This window comes from Vigna angularis, chromosome 1 (genome assembly GCF_016808095.1).
Source record: "Vigna angularis cultivar LongXiaoDou No.4 chromosome 1, ASM1680809v1, whole genome shotgun sequence".
Taxonomy (NCBI): Eukaryota; Viridiplantae; Streptophyta; class Magnoliopsida; order Fabales; family Fabaceae; genus Vigna; species Vigna angularis.
The window spans coordinates 24,576,724-24,590,153 of NC_068970.1; the positions used below are offsets into that span (position 1 = coordinate 24,576,724).

Sequence of the window (13,430 nt, forward strand, 5' to 3'; positions counted from 1 at the left end):
TTTTAATTTTGAATACTTAATATTTTTTTTCTTTAAATGGAATAATGAATAACAAATTTTTTAATTAAATTTAACAAAATACTTGCATTTTGTCTCTTTTATATATTAACTTAAATATTTTTAAAATAGTTTTATATTATTTATTGTTTTGAAATTATTTTTATCATAATAATAATAACAATAATAATAATTTGTTCATATATAATTATTATTCTATTATATAAAGAAGAAACTTAATTCATTTTTTTCCTTCATCATTTTAAATTATTACACTATATCTGTTTCAATTTAACCAACCAACGTAGAACCTATATTAAGATAATACTAAAACCTTAAAGAATTTGTTTTCATACTCGAAACCAAAACATGGTTGATCTAAACCAAGAAACAAAGATGTTTAGCTTGAGCACTTTCCGTTGCAAGGTGACTTTTTGCGATGATTTTAGGTTCTGTCAGTGGCACTGTCACGTACTTATACGTTCCCTGAAGGTTAGAACTCTATATCAGCTTCAAATGTTTTGCTTGTATCTGCATTTTGTTGTAACAGTTTTATGCACAAAGGTGCAATGCGTAAACCTAGTTTATCTAAGAGGTTTTACAAGATCAGTGTGGAACATCATAGTTTGGCATGGCAGTTGAGTTGGGAGTCTTGGAACATTGGTTTCGGTTGGTGACACTGACAGTTACCACTTTCTTCATCTTAAGTTTCCTCCTTTGGCATCGCTTAAGGTCTAAACTTCATCATCTGACCCCAACATGCACATCCTGTCTAAACTTCCCAACCCCAACCTTAGTTTCTCATTATGCAAATGTTACATGACACACCACACCTCAAACAAACACCCCAATTCTATTTAGTTTCCTACAATGTCAACCCCATTACCATTATCACCGTCACCGGCGTCATTCACCGCCGCACCGCCACCACAGTTATCTTCTCCGACACTACCTAATTCAACTTCACTATCACCATTATGGTCACCATCACTCCCACCATTACCATCTCAGTCCTTGCCTCCGGCATCCTCTCCACCGGCACCACCACCACTGTCACCATCACTATCACCACAATCGTTGAGTTTGCCACCGGCATCAATTTCTTCCCCTCCGCCACCTCCTCAGAGTTCTTCTCCTTCTCCAGCAGCATCTGCTACACCTGTAAGTAGTAGTGCACCTCCTTCACCTTCTAGGACAAGTCCTTTAGATTCTCACTCTACTCCATCACACACTTTTGCATTGGCTCCACCACCTCCATCAGCAAAAGATTCTGGCCAACGAAGCAGTGGTGGCACTAGTGCAGTGGCTTTTGTTGGTGTAGTGACAGCAATTGTATTGTTTGGGTTCATTGGCATTGCTATCTGGTGCCTGAGGAGGCAAAAGAAAAGGATTTCTAAGACTGGTGGTTATGACTTCCCATCCCCTCTTGGCTTAACATCTGAGTCAGGTAAAACTGTAAATACTGGCTTTACTGTTTTTCAGTGAATGAAAATCCTCAAATTTGTCCATTAGGAATTTCTCATGATCCCAACTGTTAGTTAACAATGCAAAAAATCCACCCTATAGTTTCTGATAAGAACCACAAATGTCATGCAAGCAGCAATATAATGAAACTTGCCATTGTAGCAACAGGAATTTAAAACTTTTGTTACAATTATTTTGTGGATCATACTGAGTTTGGATGCATCAAGAAAGCGAGAGACTCATTAAATGGAAATTCTTTTAACAATTGATAAAAATACAGCAATACATAAACCCTTGAATTTATCAATACATTGTTTAAGTGTTAATATAACCCACATGTATAGTTGTTAGGGATAAATGAGAGATTTGTGCATTATTGAAGGCTTAAAGTTGTCCCATAAAGAACCAATTGGGGTGTAACAAACAAACTCTTGTTTCTTTAGTACATTTATCCTTGTTTTCATTATTATCTGTTGCCTTCGAAATATACTAGGATTCTTCTTTTACTGCTTACGAATATTGCAAACTTAAAGGCAACAAAAGTAATTAAATTTTGTACATTGTTCAGATTTGTCCTTTCTTAAGACCCGTTCTTCAGCTCATCGTTTGCAAAGAGCTTCTGGCGGTAATGCAGCATCAGGACTGGGAAACTCAAGATCATTCTTTGCATATGAAGAACTAATGAAGGCCACAAACAATTTTTCAACTCAAAATCTTTTGGGTGAGGGAGGGTTTGGTTTTGTGTATAAAGGGTCACTTCCAGATGGGAGAGAGGTAGCAGTTAAGCAACTACAGATTGCAGGAAGTCAAGGAAAGAGAGAATTCAAAGCTGAAGTGGAAATTATTAGCCGCATACATCATCGTCATTTAGTTTCCTTGGTAGGATACTGCATTTCAGAGAACAAAAGACTGCTTGTCTATGACTATGTCCCCAACAGTACCCTTTATTTTCATCTTCATGGTACAGCCACTTCAGAGTGATCGGTGACTCTTTTTTCATGATATTTTGACTAAATTTAATCTGTGCTTACTGAAAGTGAATTTGATTGAATTAAGGGGAAGGTATGCCAGTGCTGGAGTGGACAAACCGTGTTAAAATTGCGGCTGGAGCAGCCAAAGGAATAGCTTATCTCCATGCAGACTGTAATTATCAATCCTTAATATCTTTTGTTGTGTCGTTGTTGTTGTAAGCACTTAGGGAACTTGAAGTTATGTATGAAGTTGCCTAAAAAATGTGACTGTAAATTTTCATACATGGTGTGAGAGACGAGTGCTGGGGAAATATAGTTATTCTTCTTTGTTCTTAATTAGTTTATTCGAAACAGTTAATAAAGTTAGGGACTTAAAAAATAGGAAAAAAATTCTTTTATTTTAGTGTAGCTAGATTCTATGATTTGGTAACTGGTGACTTACTTTATTAAACATAGTTATTTCTGCTAATGAATGTTACATTTCGCACAGGCAATCCTCGGATTATTCACAGGGATATCAAGTCAGCAAACATTCTTTTAGACTACAACTTTGAAGCTCGAGTCTGTGCTATTACACTTCTCATTCTAAGTTGGATATTATCTGCTACATTGATATTCTAAGCTAGTTGCTCATGTTTTTTCATTTCATAGGTCTCAGATTTTGGGCTGGCCAGATTAGCAGTTGATGCAAATTCACATGTAACCACACACGTGGTGGGAACTTTTGGGTTAGTAACATGTCTACTATTTTCTCTGGGTACAGATAACGAATTCATGATTCATTTCATAATAATGCTTAAACAATAACATTGATTTTAACATGAAACTAAAGATACTAACAATGATTCCTCTTTTGCTTTCCCCTCTTAAAGATATGTTGCACCTGAATATGTATCAAGTGGTAAATTGACGGAGAAGTCAGATGTATACTCCTTCGGAGTCATGCTTTTGGAGCTCATTACTGGAAGGAAGCCAGTGGATGTATCTCAACCAGTAGGTGAAGAGAGTCTAGTTGAATGGGTAAGCATAGTTGAATGGATTATGGTAGGTATACAAGTAGGTAAATATCTAAAGATTTTGAAAAGTAGAAAGCACTAGAATTTCATACTTTGTGGACTCAACCATTATAGTGTATAAGATTGGAAAAGTCAGCCTTTTCTCCCAAACCAAAGTTGAAGATGTTCTGAAGGCAAGCCTTTCTGACTAAAGATGTTATACCTTAATTTTTCAGGCTCGACCCTTGCTAAATGATGCACTTGAGAGTGAGGAATTTGAGATTTTGACAGATCCAAAGCTAGGAAAAAAGTACGTTGAAAGTGAAATGGTTTGCATGATTGAAGTTGCTGCTGCTTGCGTGAGACATTCATCTGCCAGAAGACCTCGGATGGGACAGGTAATTATAAAGAAAGTGAAGCAGAAAGTTTTGTGTTGTGTTATTGGTTGAGCAACATATATACACCAATTTCTAAACATTTTGTTCCTTGAATCATCATCACATTTGTCAGGTTGTTAGAGCTTTTGATGGTTTAGCTATGTGTGATCTTTCAAATGGAATGAGAGTTGGGGATTCTACGCAGCAATCCGCAGAAATAAGATTATTACGTAGAATGGCATTTGGTTACAATTCAGAATTTTTTAGCCACTCAAGTTTGAATGAGTAAGAGGCTATATTGTATTGTGAAATTAAGTTGGTTTCAGTGTGACTATGTTGCACATAATCCTGAAATTCACGCATCATGTTCTCTTGATTTTTGTAACATCCTCTTCTTATTCTTCTGTAGTTACCATTTTCTAAACTCATGTTGATGGTGGTAATCAATTCATGCCCTTTAACGTAATAAATCTCTTGAATTTTCGAGAAAAACCAGAACCATGTTGTTTTGTGGGATGAAAGAGAGAAGACCCTTGTTAGATCATATTAGAATTAAGAATGTGATTTAATTGGACTATTGAGATATAAAGGTTTTGATTATTTAAACAAGTTATGTTCAAATTTTAAAACCTCAACATTAAAGAATTATGAATAACTCATCATTTTTTATTTATAAAATTACAACTCTGTTTCTTTTTAAAAATTTAAAATGTATACACATTTTATTAATAGGAAATTATCATATTAAATATGTTTTTAGTTTGTAAATTTTAATTCAAAATTGAAATTTGTATCTATGGAAAAATATACTTTGTAATAGAAAATGAATTGATGTAGTCTTTCTAATATAACTACGTTACAATTTTTTGACACATTTGAGATATGTTATTTTTAGACACGATTGAGAGATGTTTGAGTTATTTACATTATTTAATACGTTCTAACTCAATTGTTAATCTAAAAAGTTGTTTAATACGTAAAAAAAATTAGAATTGCTGGATGAAAAGATTATTTTCATTTATTTTTAAAGTTTGGACCAGAATGTATTAATATTGGATAAAAAAGAATTTTAATTTGGCATATACATTCAAATATTATAGATTATTTAACTTGAAATTATATAATACTAAAATTATTATAAAATCCTAAATTGATCAATTAAATTACCAAAGAAAATTTTCATTAATTAAATATAAATAAGTTAATCAAGTCTGAATTGATGTGTTCAACAAGTTAAGTTAATCTATATTTAAAATTTGACTGATATCAACTTTTTAGATAATTATTAAAGAAATAATAAATAATAACAAAGGTATTTATATTTTTTTATATTATTTGTAAGGATCTAGAAAATTGTATTTTAGGTTTGATGGTGTTCTAAAATATTGAGACTCAATTTTTTTTAATATCAAAACACTTTAGTATAAATAGAAAAGTTTCTAAATGAGTTTCATTATTTAAAAATATATCATCTCTCTAAAAAGCATTTTCTTGAGTTCCCTAACTTCTTTACGTTTTCTCACTCTTTGTTTATTAGTTTGAAGATGTAAAATTGTAGGAGTAATCCTTGTGACAACCTCTTTTGATATAACCAATTGGTTTCATCGTTTGAGAAAGTAAATTTTTCTATCTTTTTCCTTAGGTCAATTTGTTTCTTCCTTTACATGTGATCTTTCTTCATTTGTATGTATCTCTTAAGTTATTAATATGAGTTTATGTTGATCAGTGATCATAATAGTATGGTTTGGTCATTCTTATGATGTTTCTATGTGTAGTTAAAACATCTTGTGGAGTTAGAGGCATTTTGATGTTTAGAGCACTTAAAGTTATTCTAACAAGTGATGGAAGTTGATTTGACGATTACACAAGTCATCTCTTGCTAGGTGATTTAATTGGTATTTTGTTCCACTGGTGGATTCGTTAGGCAAAACACATAGTCGTTGGATGAGTAGACCTCAAGAAGCTACTCATTTGGTGAGTATACGGTCTTGTTGAAAGAGCATGTCAATTTTCAATTAACATGAAGAAATTTACATGGTCTAAAGACAATTATTATGATGCATTAAAGCTTTTTAATGTAAACTTCGATTTGTAAGATTGAGCAAGTACGATGTGATATTTGATATATGAGGTTTCTTTTGCAAATTAGCTTATCATCTTTTTTTGTTGACTTTCTTGTGTTTGTCTTATTCTTTTACAATAATCATCTTAGTGTTGAAGATTCTCAACATGCATGACTCTTAGGTTAAGATCAACTAAAAAACAATTTCAAACTTATTTAGTAAGAGGAATGGTATGATATCATATATTTTCATTTTTTTTTTAACATATATTATAAGGATAGGATATGGTTATAAATAAAATAATTTTTTTATATTTTAAAAAAATATTAAATGAATATAAAAGATTTGTGTACATTATCATTTCTCAAATAGGAGAGAAAATACAAAAAGAATATAAAGAATATAAAGAGGTTAGACGAAAACAAGAGAAAGTATAACGAATTTCCAGTCTTTTTTAAATAATTCTAAATAATCTAAATATTCTTGTAAATTTTCTAGAATTTCAATCTATTTATTTATGATGAAGAATTCGTAAAGTGTAATGTAAAATATGTTCTTTGGATATGTAATTATTAAAAAATTGAAATTACAGAAATTATAAAAATAATCTTAATTATACCTGAAAAGTAAAAATTTAAATTTTTGTATACTTTTTCTTTTCTCACACATATCTTTTCTTTTCATAATAACTAGATAGATGTGTCATCGATATAGTTTTGATAAATATTATCAGTTGGTGGACATTAGTTTGACATTTGAATAATTTTAAAAGATAATTTAATAATATAATTTCTTTTTCAAATATCAAATGATGAAACTTTCAACTTTATATTAACGTTAGCTGGTCAGAAAAAATTTCTAAAAACTAAGTCAGAAAGAAATAAACAAAAATTTTAAAAAAATATGATTGAAATTAGTGGAAATAATTATAAATAGTTTGCTTAATTTATAAAACATTATTTATACAGTTAAAAAAAATAAAATCAACATTGACTAAAAATATTTAATAACTAGTGTTTTTTAATTATTAAATATTTATTATTTTTTAGTAATTAAAATATTTTATCTTGACAGAAAAATTAAAATTTATTTAAACTTGATTGTTTCATCAAAATAATAAAAGGAAAGTAGTTGAAATTTAATGTTTTGATTTCTTAGAAAATTTAAAACTTTATGGCCTTTGTTCTTTTTAGTGATTTGGAGGAAATGATGTGGGAGAGATGATTTCAATGGAACGGTCTAACTCCTTCCTTACCAAATTCAAACGTAGATAATTAATTAAAAAACTAAAATAAAATAAAAAGGTTGTAGAAAAATAGTAGGTGATATTTTTTCATAAGATCTTTCAATTACCTCTTCCTATTAATAAAAGAAAAAGGGTGTTACTTCCTCCACCACCACATTTTCTCCCTCCACCTCCTCAATTCTATTACATATTTTTTGAATTACAAAACTAACCTTTTATAATTACAAAAATAACATTTTTACTTTTTAATCCTAATTATTTACTTTAATCCTAAAATCTATCTTTCTACCCCTTCTCACCCACCTCCCAACCCTCTCAGATTCTCACCCAAACTCAATCACATCCGTTTCTCATCTTCCATTTTTCCTCCATATCCATTTTCTTCCTCCTTCAGCGGTTCGACGGTGGGGGCGGTGCGCGGCGCGGCAGTGCAACAGTGCGGCGGTATTGCAACGGTGAGGTGTGGCGGTGTGTTCTCCCACAAGGTTAGTGATGATATTTTTAATTTTTTTTTTTAAATGCAATGCATATATCTCTGTGTTGTGTTCTGTGTTGTGTTTTGTGCTGTGCGTTTTTTGCTGTGTGCGTGTGTTGGGAGAATGAAAGAAGATAACCAGGCCAAAAACGGATGTCGGGTATCCGTTTGGATCTGAAACGGATGTCGACATCCGTTTTCCCTTAAACGGATGTTGACATCCGTTGACGGATGCTCACATCCGTTTAAAGATTATACGGTTTATATTTTAGGGTTTTATTACGCACCTTCACGCCTCTGAACCTCTCACGCCTCTGAACCAGCACCTTGAAGCACCACCACACTCACGGCTGAAGATGAATTGCTTTCCCCACTTTCAATCTTACTAAACACAAAGTCCACCACACTCTCACGTCACAATTCTATAAAAGAGAAGAAGAAATGGAACATGAGAGACAACCCAAGGGTAGTGGAACGTAAGAGACAACCTGGGAAAAATAATAAAGAGAAAGAGGGAAGAATGATAAAGAGAATGAATGTCCACGTGAGATTTTAAATAATATTAACCCTAAAATTTTAATAAGGGTAAAATAGGAATGAAAAAAATAAAGAAAAAGGTAAAAGGGGAATGGGGTGGTGGAGGAAGCAAGTTGTGGTGGTGGAGGGAGTAACACCCAAAGAAAAATGGAACTCTCGGAGCTTCTTCTGCTTCCTCAAGGAAACTCTCAAACTTTCAAGAAACATCTTTTCCCACTTCATATACTACCCATGCTTCCATTCTCTCTTACTTCACACATCCATCACCAAAAACTCAATACATCAAAACTCAAACTGATTTCATTATTCACTTTTGTCTCTTCGTTCCAACAAATCAAACTTCATTCAAATTCTTTTCGTTTGTTCCTCCACGCGCAGTTCACTCCTCTCCATCTCGCAACCTCTCTACTCTCCGACAAGGGGGAATCTTCTCCCAAGCGCTATCCAACGCAACGGGAGAGGAATCCCCGTGCGGCGGAGAGAGTGTTCAGCCAAGTGAATGCACCACTTCTCTTGCCAAATGCACAAGCTGAGAATTGAATAACTATGGCTGGAACTGAATACACCAGTGATGCAACCTGAAGTCGAATTTTTGGAACCGAATACATCAACCTTCAATATTTCTTGTTGAAGCGGAACCGAATACTAGTACTGCATAACCAAATACAGTTTGTTTTGGTGAGTTTCTTTCATATGCAGCCATGATATTTCACAAATGAATGAGGGCAAACATGTCATTTACGCTGAAATCAATGCAAATCTCTTCACTTCAACGAAGATCACTTCTGTCCGTTGTCTTGTAAATCCGTCTAAATCTGTCGCTGCATATCCCCTCAAACGAACATAGAGTATAGCATGAAAGTTGGGTGGGCCTACGTTTTAAATTGTATTGAAAGTACAGTGATTAACCTGTGCATGATTGCTTATTGTGTCCTACTTAAATCATCCTTGATACATGATTTAACATGTAATTTATTTTTTACACGTGCACCTGTTTAAATTCATCGTCAACACTCCGTCAAACTTTTCTAAAAATATTATTTTTAAAATTACTTTATCTTTCATTTTGCTAAAGTAAAATATATCACACAAAAATTGTTTAAATACTACGTTTTTGTCTTTGGCTTTTTGTATTTTTATTTTCTAATGATGCACTAGAAATAAAAATTAAAAAAAAAACTAAGTCAAAAGTCTCATATTTAGTCGCTATTCTAAAAACATGTCCATAATCAATACACAGTACAGTAAAAAGGGTTTCTGATTTCTTCTTCTTACCCGGTTGTCGTAGCTTCCTTCATTCCTCCATGGTTGAGCTCCTCTCCGTAGCTTCTTCTCGATGCTTCATTCTTTTCGTTGTATACCATTTCTAAAATAAACCCTAGATTAAAATAAAAGATATCTATGAAATTGAGAAATTAATATGCAAGCTCAAACAACAAATCTCACACTCCTTAACATTTCTACCTTTTCCACTCTCAAATTAAATCTATTATCTATGAGTTTAACAAATATTAATTATTCAGAAATAGTACATACATCTTTTTTTCTCTCTCTCATGTTTACTTTCATTCTCAATCTTCTGGATTTTATTTTATTTTGTCCAACAATAATTAGAAAACACAAAAATAAAAATGAAAGAAAATAATTATATTTATATTGTAATATAATTGAAAGTTTTATACAAAATCATTCTTTAAATCGTGGAGATTGATTGAAGAGAGTGAGTAGATAATTTTGATAACATTGATGCCTGAGGAAGATATGAATTACCTCTTAAATTTTAGAGTATTATATCTTTATTTTATGATTAACTTTTTGTATTGGCTTTTATCAATTAATAAATTACCTTTACATTTATATATACCTTTTATTTTCATCAATGATTTTGACCACGAAATTGGTATTATTTTGTTATTTTGTTATCTATGTATTTAAAACGTATCGATACACTTATATACCTTCTATTGATACACTTATATAGCTTCTATTGTAGTAGAATATAAACCACAAGTCAAAATATCAAAAACTAAATATAAAGTCTTCTACATCAAAACCCTTCTGATAATTGATTACATCATTATTGTAATTGATTACAATGGCATGTAACACGAATTACAGTCTCACATAATCGATTACAATAAAAATTAATCGATTACACATTGAAGTCGTGCACCCTCCAAACGAATTTAGCAATATGTAATCGATTATAGAAATATGTAATTGATTACAGTTTGTCGTAATCGATTACAAATCCTTAAAGTTGTGTAGGAAGTGCACAACTTCACCTTTTACCAATCGTTAGACTAGAAGTCGTGCATCCCCAGCACGACTTCTTCGTTTGAAGTCGTGTGAGGGTTGCATGACTTGTCTATTTACATAATTTTTTAAACTTTTGTCCATTTATGTAATATGGGAATACATTTTGCCCATTCACGTAAAAAATCCTCTCTCCTTTAGGTTGTGTTCGCTTCCAACGATTTACTATTGGAAGGGATTAAGAATGATGGATATGCGAGTGAACGTTGTGTTCTTATCTAAGGATTTTAGCATGAATGAGAGCGTCGACTTAAGGGATTGGCTTTGAGGCCATTTTGCTTAAGAGGAGTTGATTTAGGGGTGTCAATTGTGTTTTACAACATTGTCCCTAGTTTAATATCTCATGATCTTTCAATTTTCTGCTAGTGTTGTTTTCATGGTTTGAGCTTTCATTTTTACTTTCAGAGAGACAGGATTACTCTATGATGAGTGTGGAACTAATTTTGCAGGGTCCATGCCTACCTGAATGACCAATTCCTACAAGGTGGTCACGTGAGGGAACAGTTATGCAAGTCCATGGTGGTAATGGTTCGAATGTTAAGGAATCAGTTCTGGTACGTTAGAATTTGTTCTTGGTGATGGGAATTGGTTCCAAGGATTTCATAATGAGAATATGAATTAGAAATTCGGAATGAATAGAAGGAAGGAATCAAGATGGAGTAGGAATCTTGCGGTAGTGGAACTCCCACGGGTGGTTGCTAATGTGGATTGCAATAACTCATTGGGTTGTGGTAGTGAAAATGGGAATGTGTAGTGTTGTCGAAACGGGTTGGAATCCATAGCCAACCCAACCCACCATGGGTTTGGGCCAAGCTGGGTTGAAAAAAAATTTAAAATTTCGATAGGGCCAATTTTGAACTCGGCTCACTCAGAATCTGGTTCACCTAGGTTGAACTCATGGTGAGCCAACTTGGCTCACCAACCCACCTAATTTTTCTAATAAATATTTTTTGTTGGATCAATCATTTAGAAAATATTGAAACGAAGACGAGTGTTAAATTATATTTTTATGGAATAATTAGGCTACATGAAATATCCACAAATTTATACTTAGTAACTCAATTTTTATCCAGAAACAAATTTGAATCCCTATAAAGTCATTAAAAAATTTGTTAGAGAAAATTTTTATGATATTTTTATGTGAATGAAATCTTATATTTGATTGATCATAAATATAATTTAAAATATTCAGATTTGAATTAAAAAAATTATTATTTTTTGAATTGAAAAAAATATTGTAAAGTGAGTAAGTAAGTTAATCATTTAATCCACCAATTCGTGGTGGATCAAACTTTTGGATTTAATCTTTTTGACTTACTATATAAATCAGATTGAATTGACTCACTAAATGACCAACATAGTAAATTAAGTCTAATAATATCAGGTACCCTATTTTGATAACACTAAAAATAAATATTGGATGAACAAACGAATGAATATGAGAAAAGAATTGGGATATATCTCTGACACACACCGAATCAATTAATTTTTTTATTTTCTCACTTTATATTCTACTCTCTCAAATCACTAAACTATTTTGTTTTATTAATTCTTAATTTACAATTCTTAGTATTATTTTTTATCACTGTACATTGTAATACGGTTACTATACTTGTTAGGTGTAAATTTATTATCTATGATAATCATTAACTTTATAATAATTATATTAAAAGTATACCAATAGTAATTTGTAATTAATTGATAATGAAACAGAATTACACTAACATTGCAATTCTTAATATTTTCTTTAAAACTATTCATGAGCATCTTTCTTAAAAAATAATTTAAACTAATTTAAAAATTATTTTATATTATTTTTAATATTAAGGATAATTTTGTAATATTATTTTTAAATTTATAATTTTTTATTTATTATATAAGTCAAATCATTTACAAACTTTCACGAAATTAAGTTTATATTCAAATCCACTTACTTTTATTTTCAAATCCCTTAAAAAAAATAATATAAACTTTACTTCCCAATTTACTTAAATTTATATACACTCTTGAATCTTTATTTGCAAATAATTGAGAATCGTCAAAATAAACGCAAACAAAACTCACTATTCCGTCGAGATGTACCATACGCATGTGAAAACAAACGCAAGCTTAATCTTTTGTAATTAATCAAGCCAAATACCACAAATTATTCATCCATGGACAATGATATAGTTATTGATGTCACAAATTTTATTTCATTTTCACTTAAACTTCATGCAAATCCAAAATGGTTTTGCACTCATAATTTCTCACAGAGAATCAGAAGTATAAGAAATTACCAACCTCGAAAATTTTACCATCTCTTATGCACTATTTAATTAAAAACGTTATGAAATATTGTTGATTTTCTTCTCATTTCCAAAATATAATGATCATGTTTTTTTATGAATGTACATATTTGTCTACAAATTACATATGGACAAATCAGAAAAATAAAAATGAAGTCATCAAAAATTATGACGAGTTAAATATAAAATAGTAACGCTGAAGTCGTCATGATTATTGAGGATTTCACTTTTTCGATAATGAAGTTGTTAACGAATTTACTTTTTATTTTTTGACTTATCCATTTACGTAATTTGTGAGCAAATATGCTTCCACTCATGTGTAAAAAAGATTGTGAAGAAGTTACATCCTTAGGATTAAAATATGAAGTTTTATTTTGAATAAAATTTTACGTAATAATTTCTTTCAATTGTACAATTTACACATTATATGACATTCCTAAAAATTACATATCAAAGATAAAATTAATTTGTAGTGTTAAGTTAAACTTAAAATTTGGAGAAAGTTTTCACAACAAGTTAATTTATTTTTTTGAAAACATATTGAAGAGTAGAAAGAAAGCAACGTTCCATGGAAAGTGAACTCATGTCAATACCTTGGCAATAAATGTTGACAACATAAGCACTCAATGATTGTTGGGCACGTCATAGGTTGATGTGAATGTTAAACTAGATTTTATTTTAATTTTATAAATTACACACAC

At 31.2% G+C, this 13,430-nt stretch overlaps 1 protein-coding gene across 1 annotated transcript; it reads left to right on the top strand.

The window, feature by feature from the left end:
• The first annotated feature begins 463 nt into the window (after positions 1–463).
• Positions 464–4,180, top strand: LOC108339437 (proline-rich receptor-like protein kinase PERK9). The gene is made up of 8 exons (XM_017576569.2): positions 464–1,444; positions 2,030–2,422; positions 2,518–2,604; positions 2,923–2,993; positions 3,084–3,160; positions 3,305–3,452; positions 3,664–3,825; positions 3,938–4,180. The coding sequence occupies exons 1-8, from the start codon at positions 868–870 to the stop codon at positions 4,091–4,093; spliced, it is 1,671 nt and encodes a 556-aa protein (XP_017432058.1). The 5' UTR covers positions 464–867; the 3' UTR covers positions 4,094–4,180.
• The last annotated feature ends 9,250 nt before the right edge of the window (positions 4,181–13,430 follow it).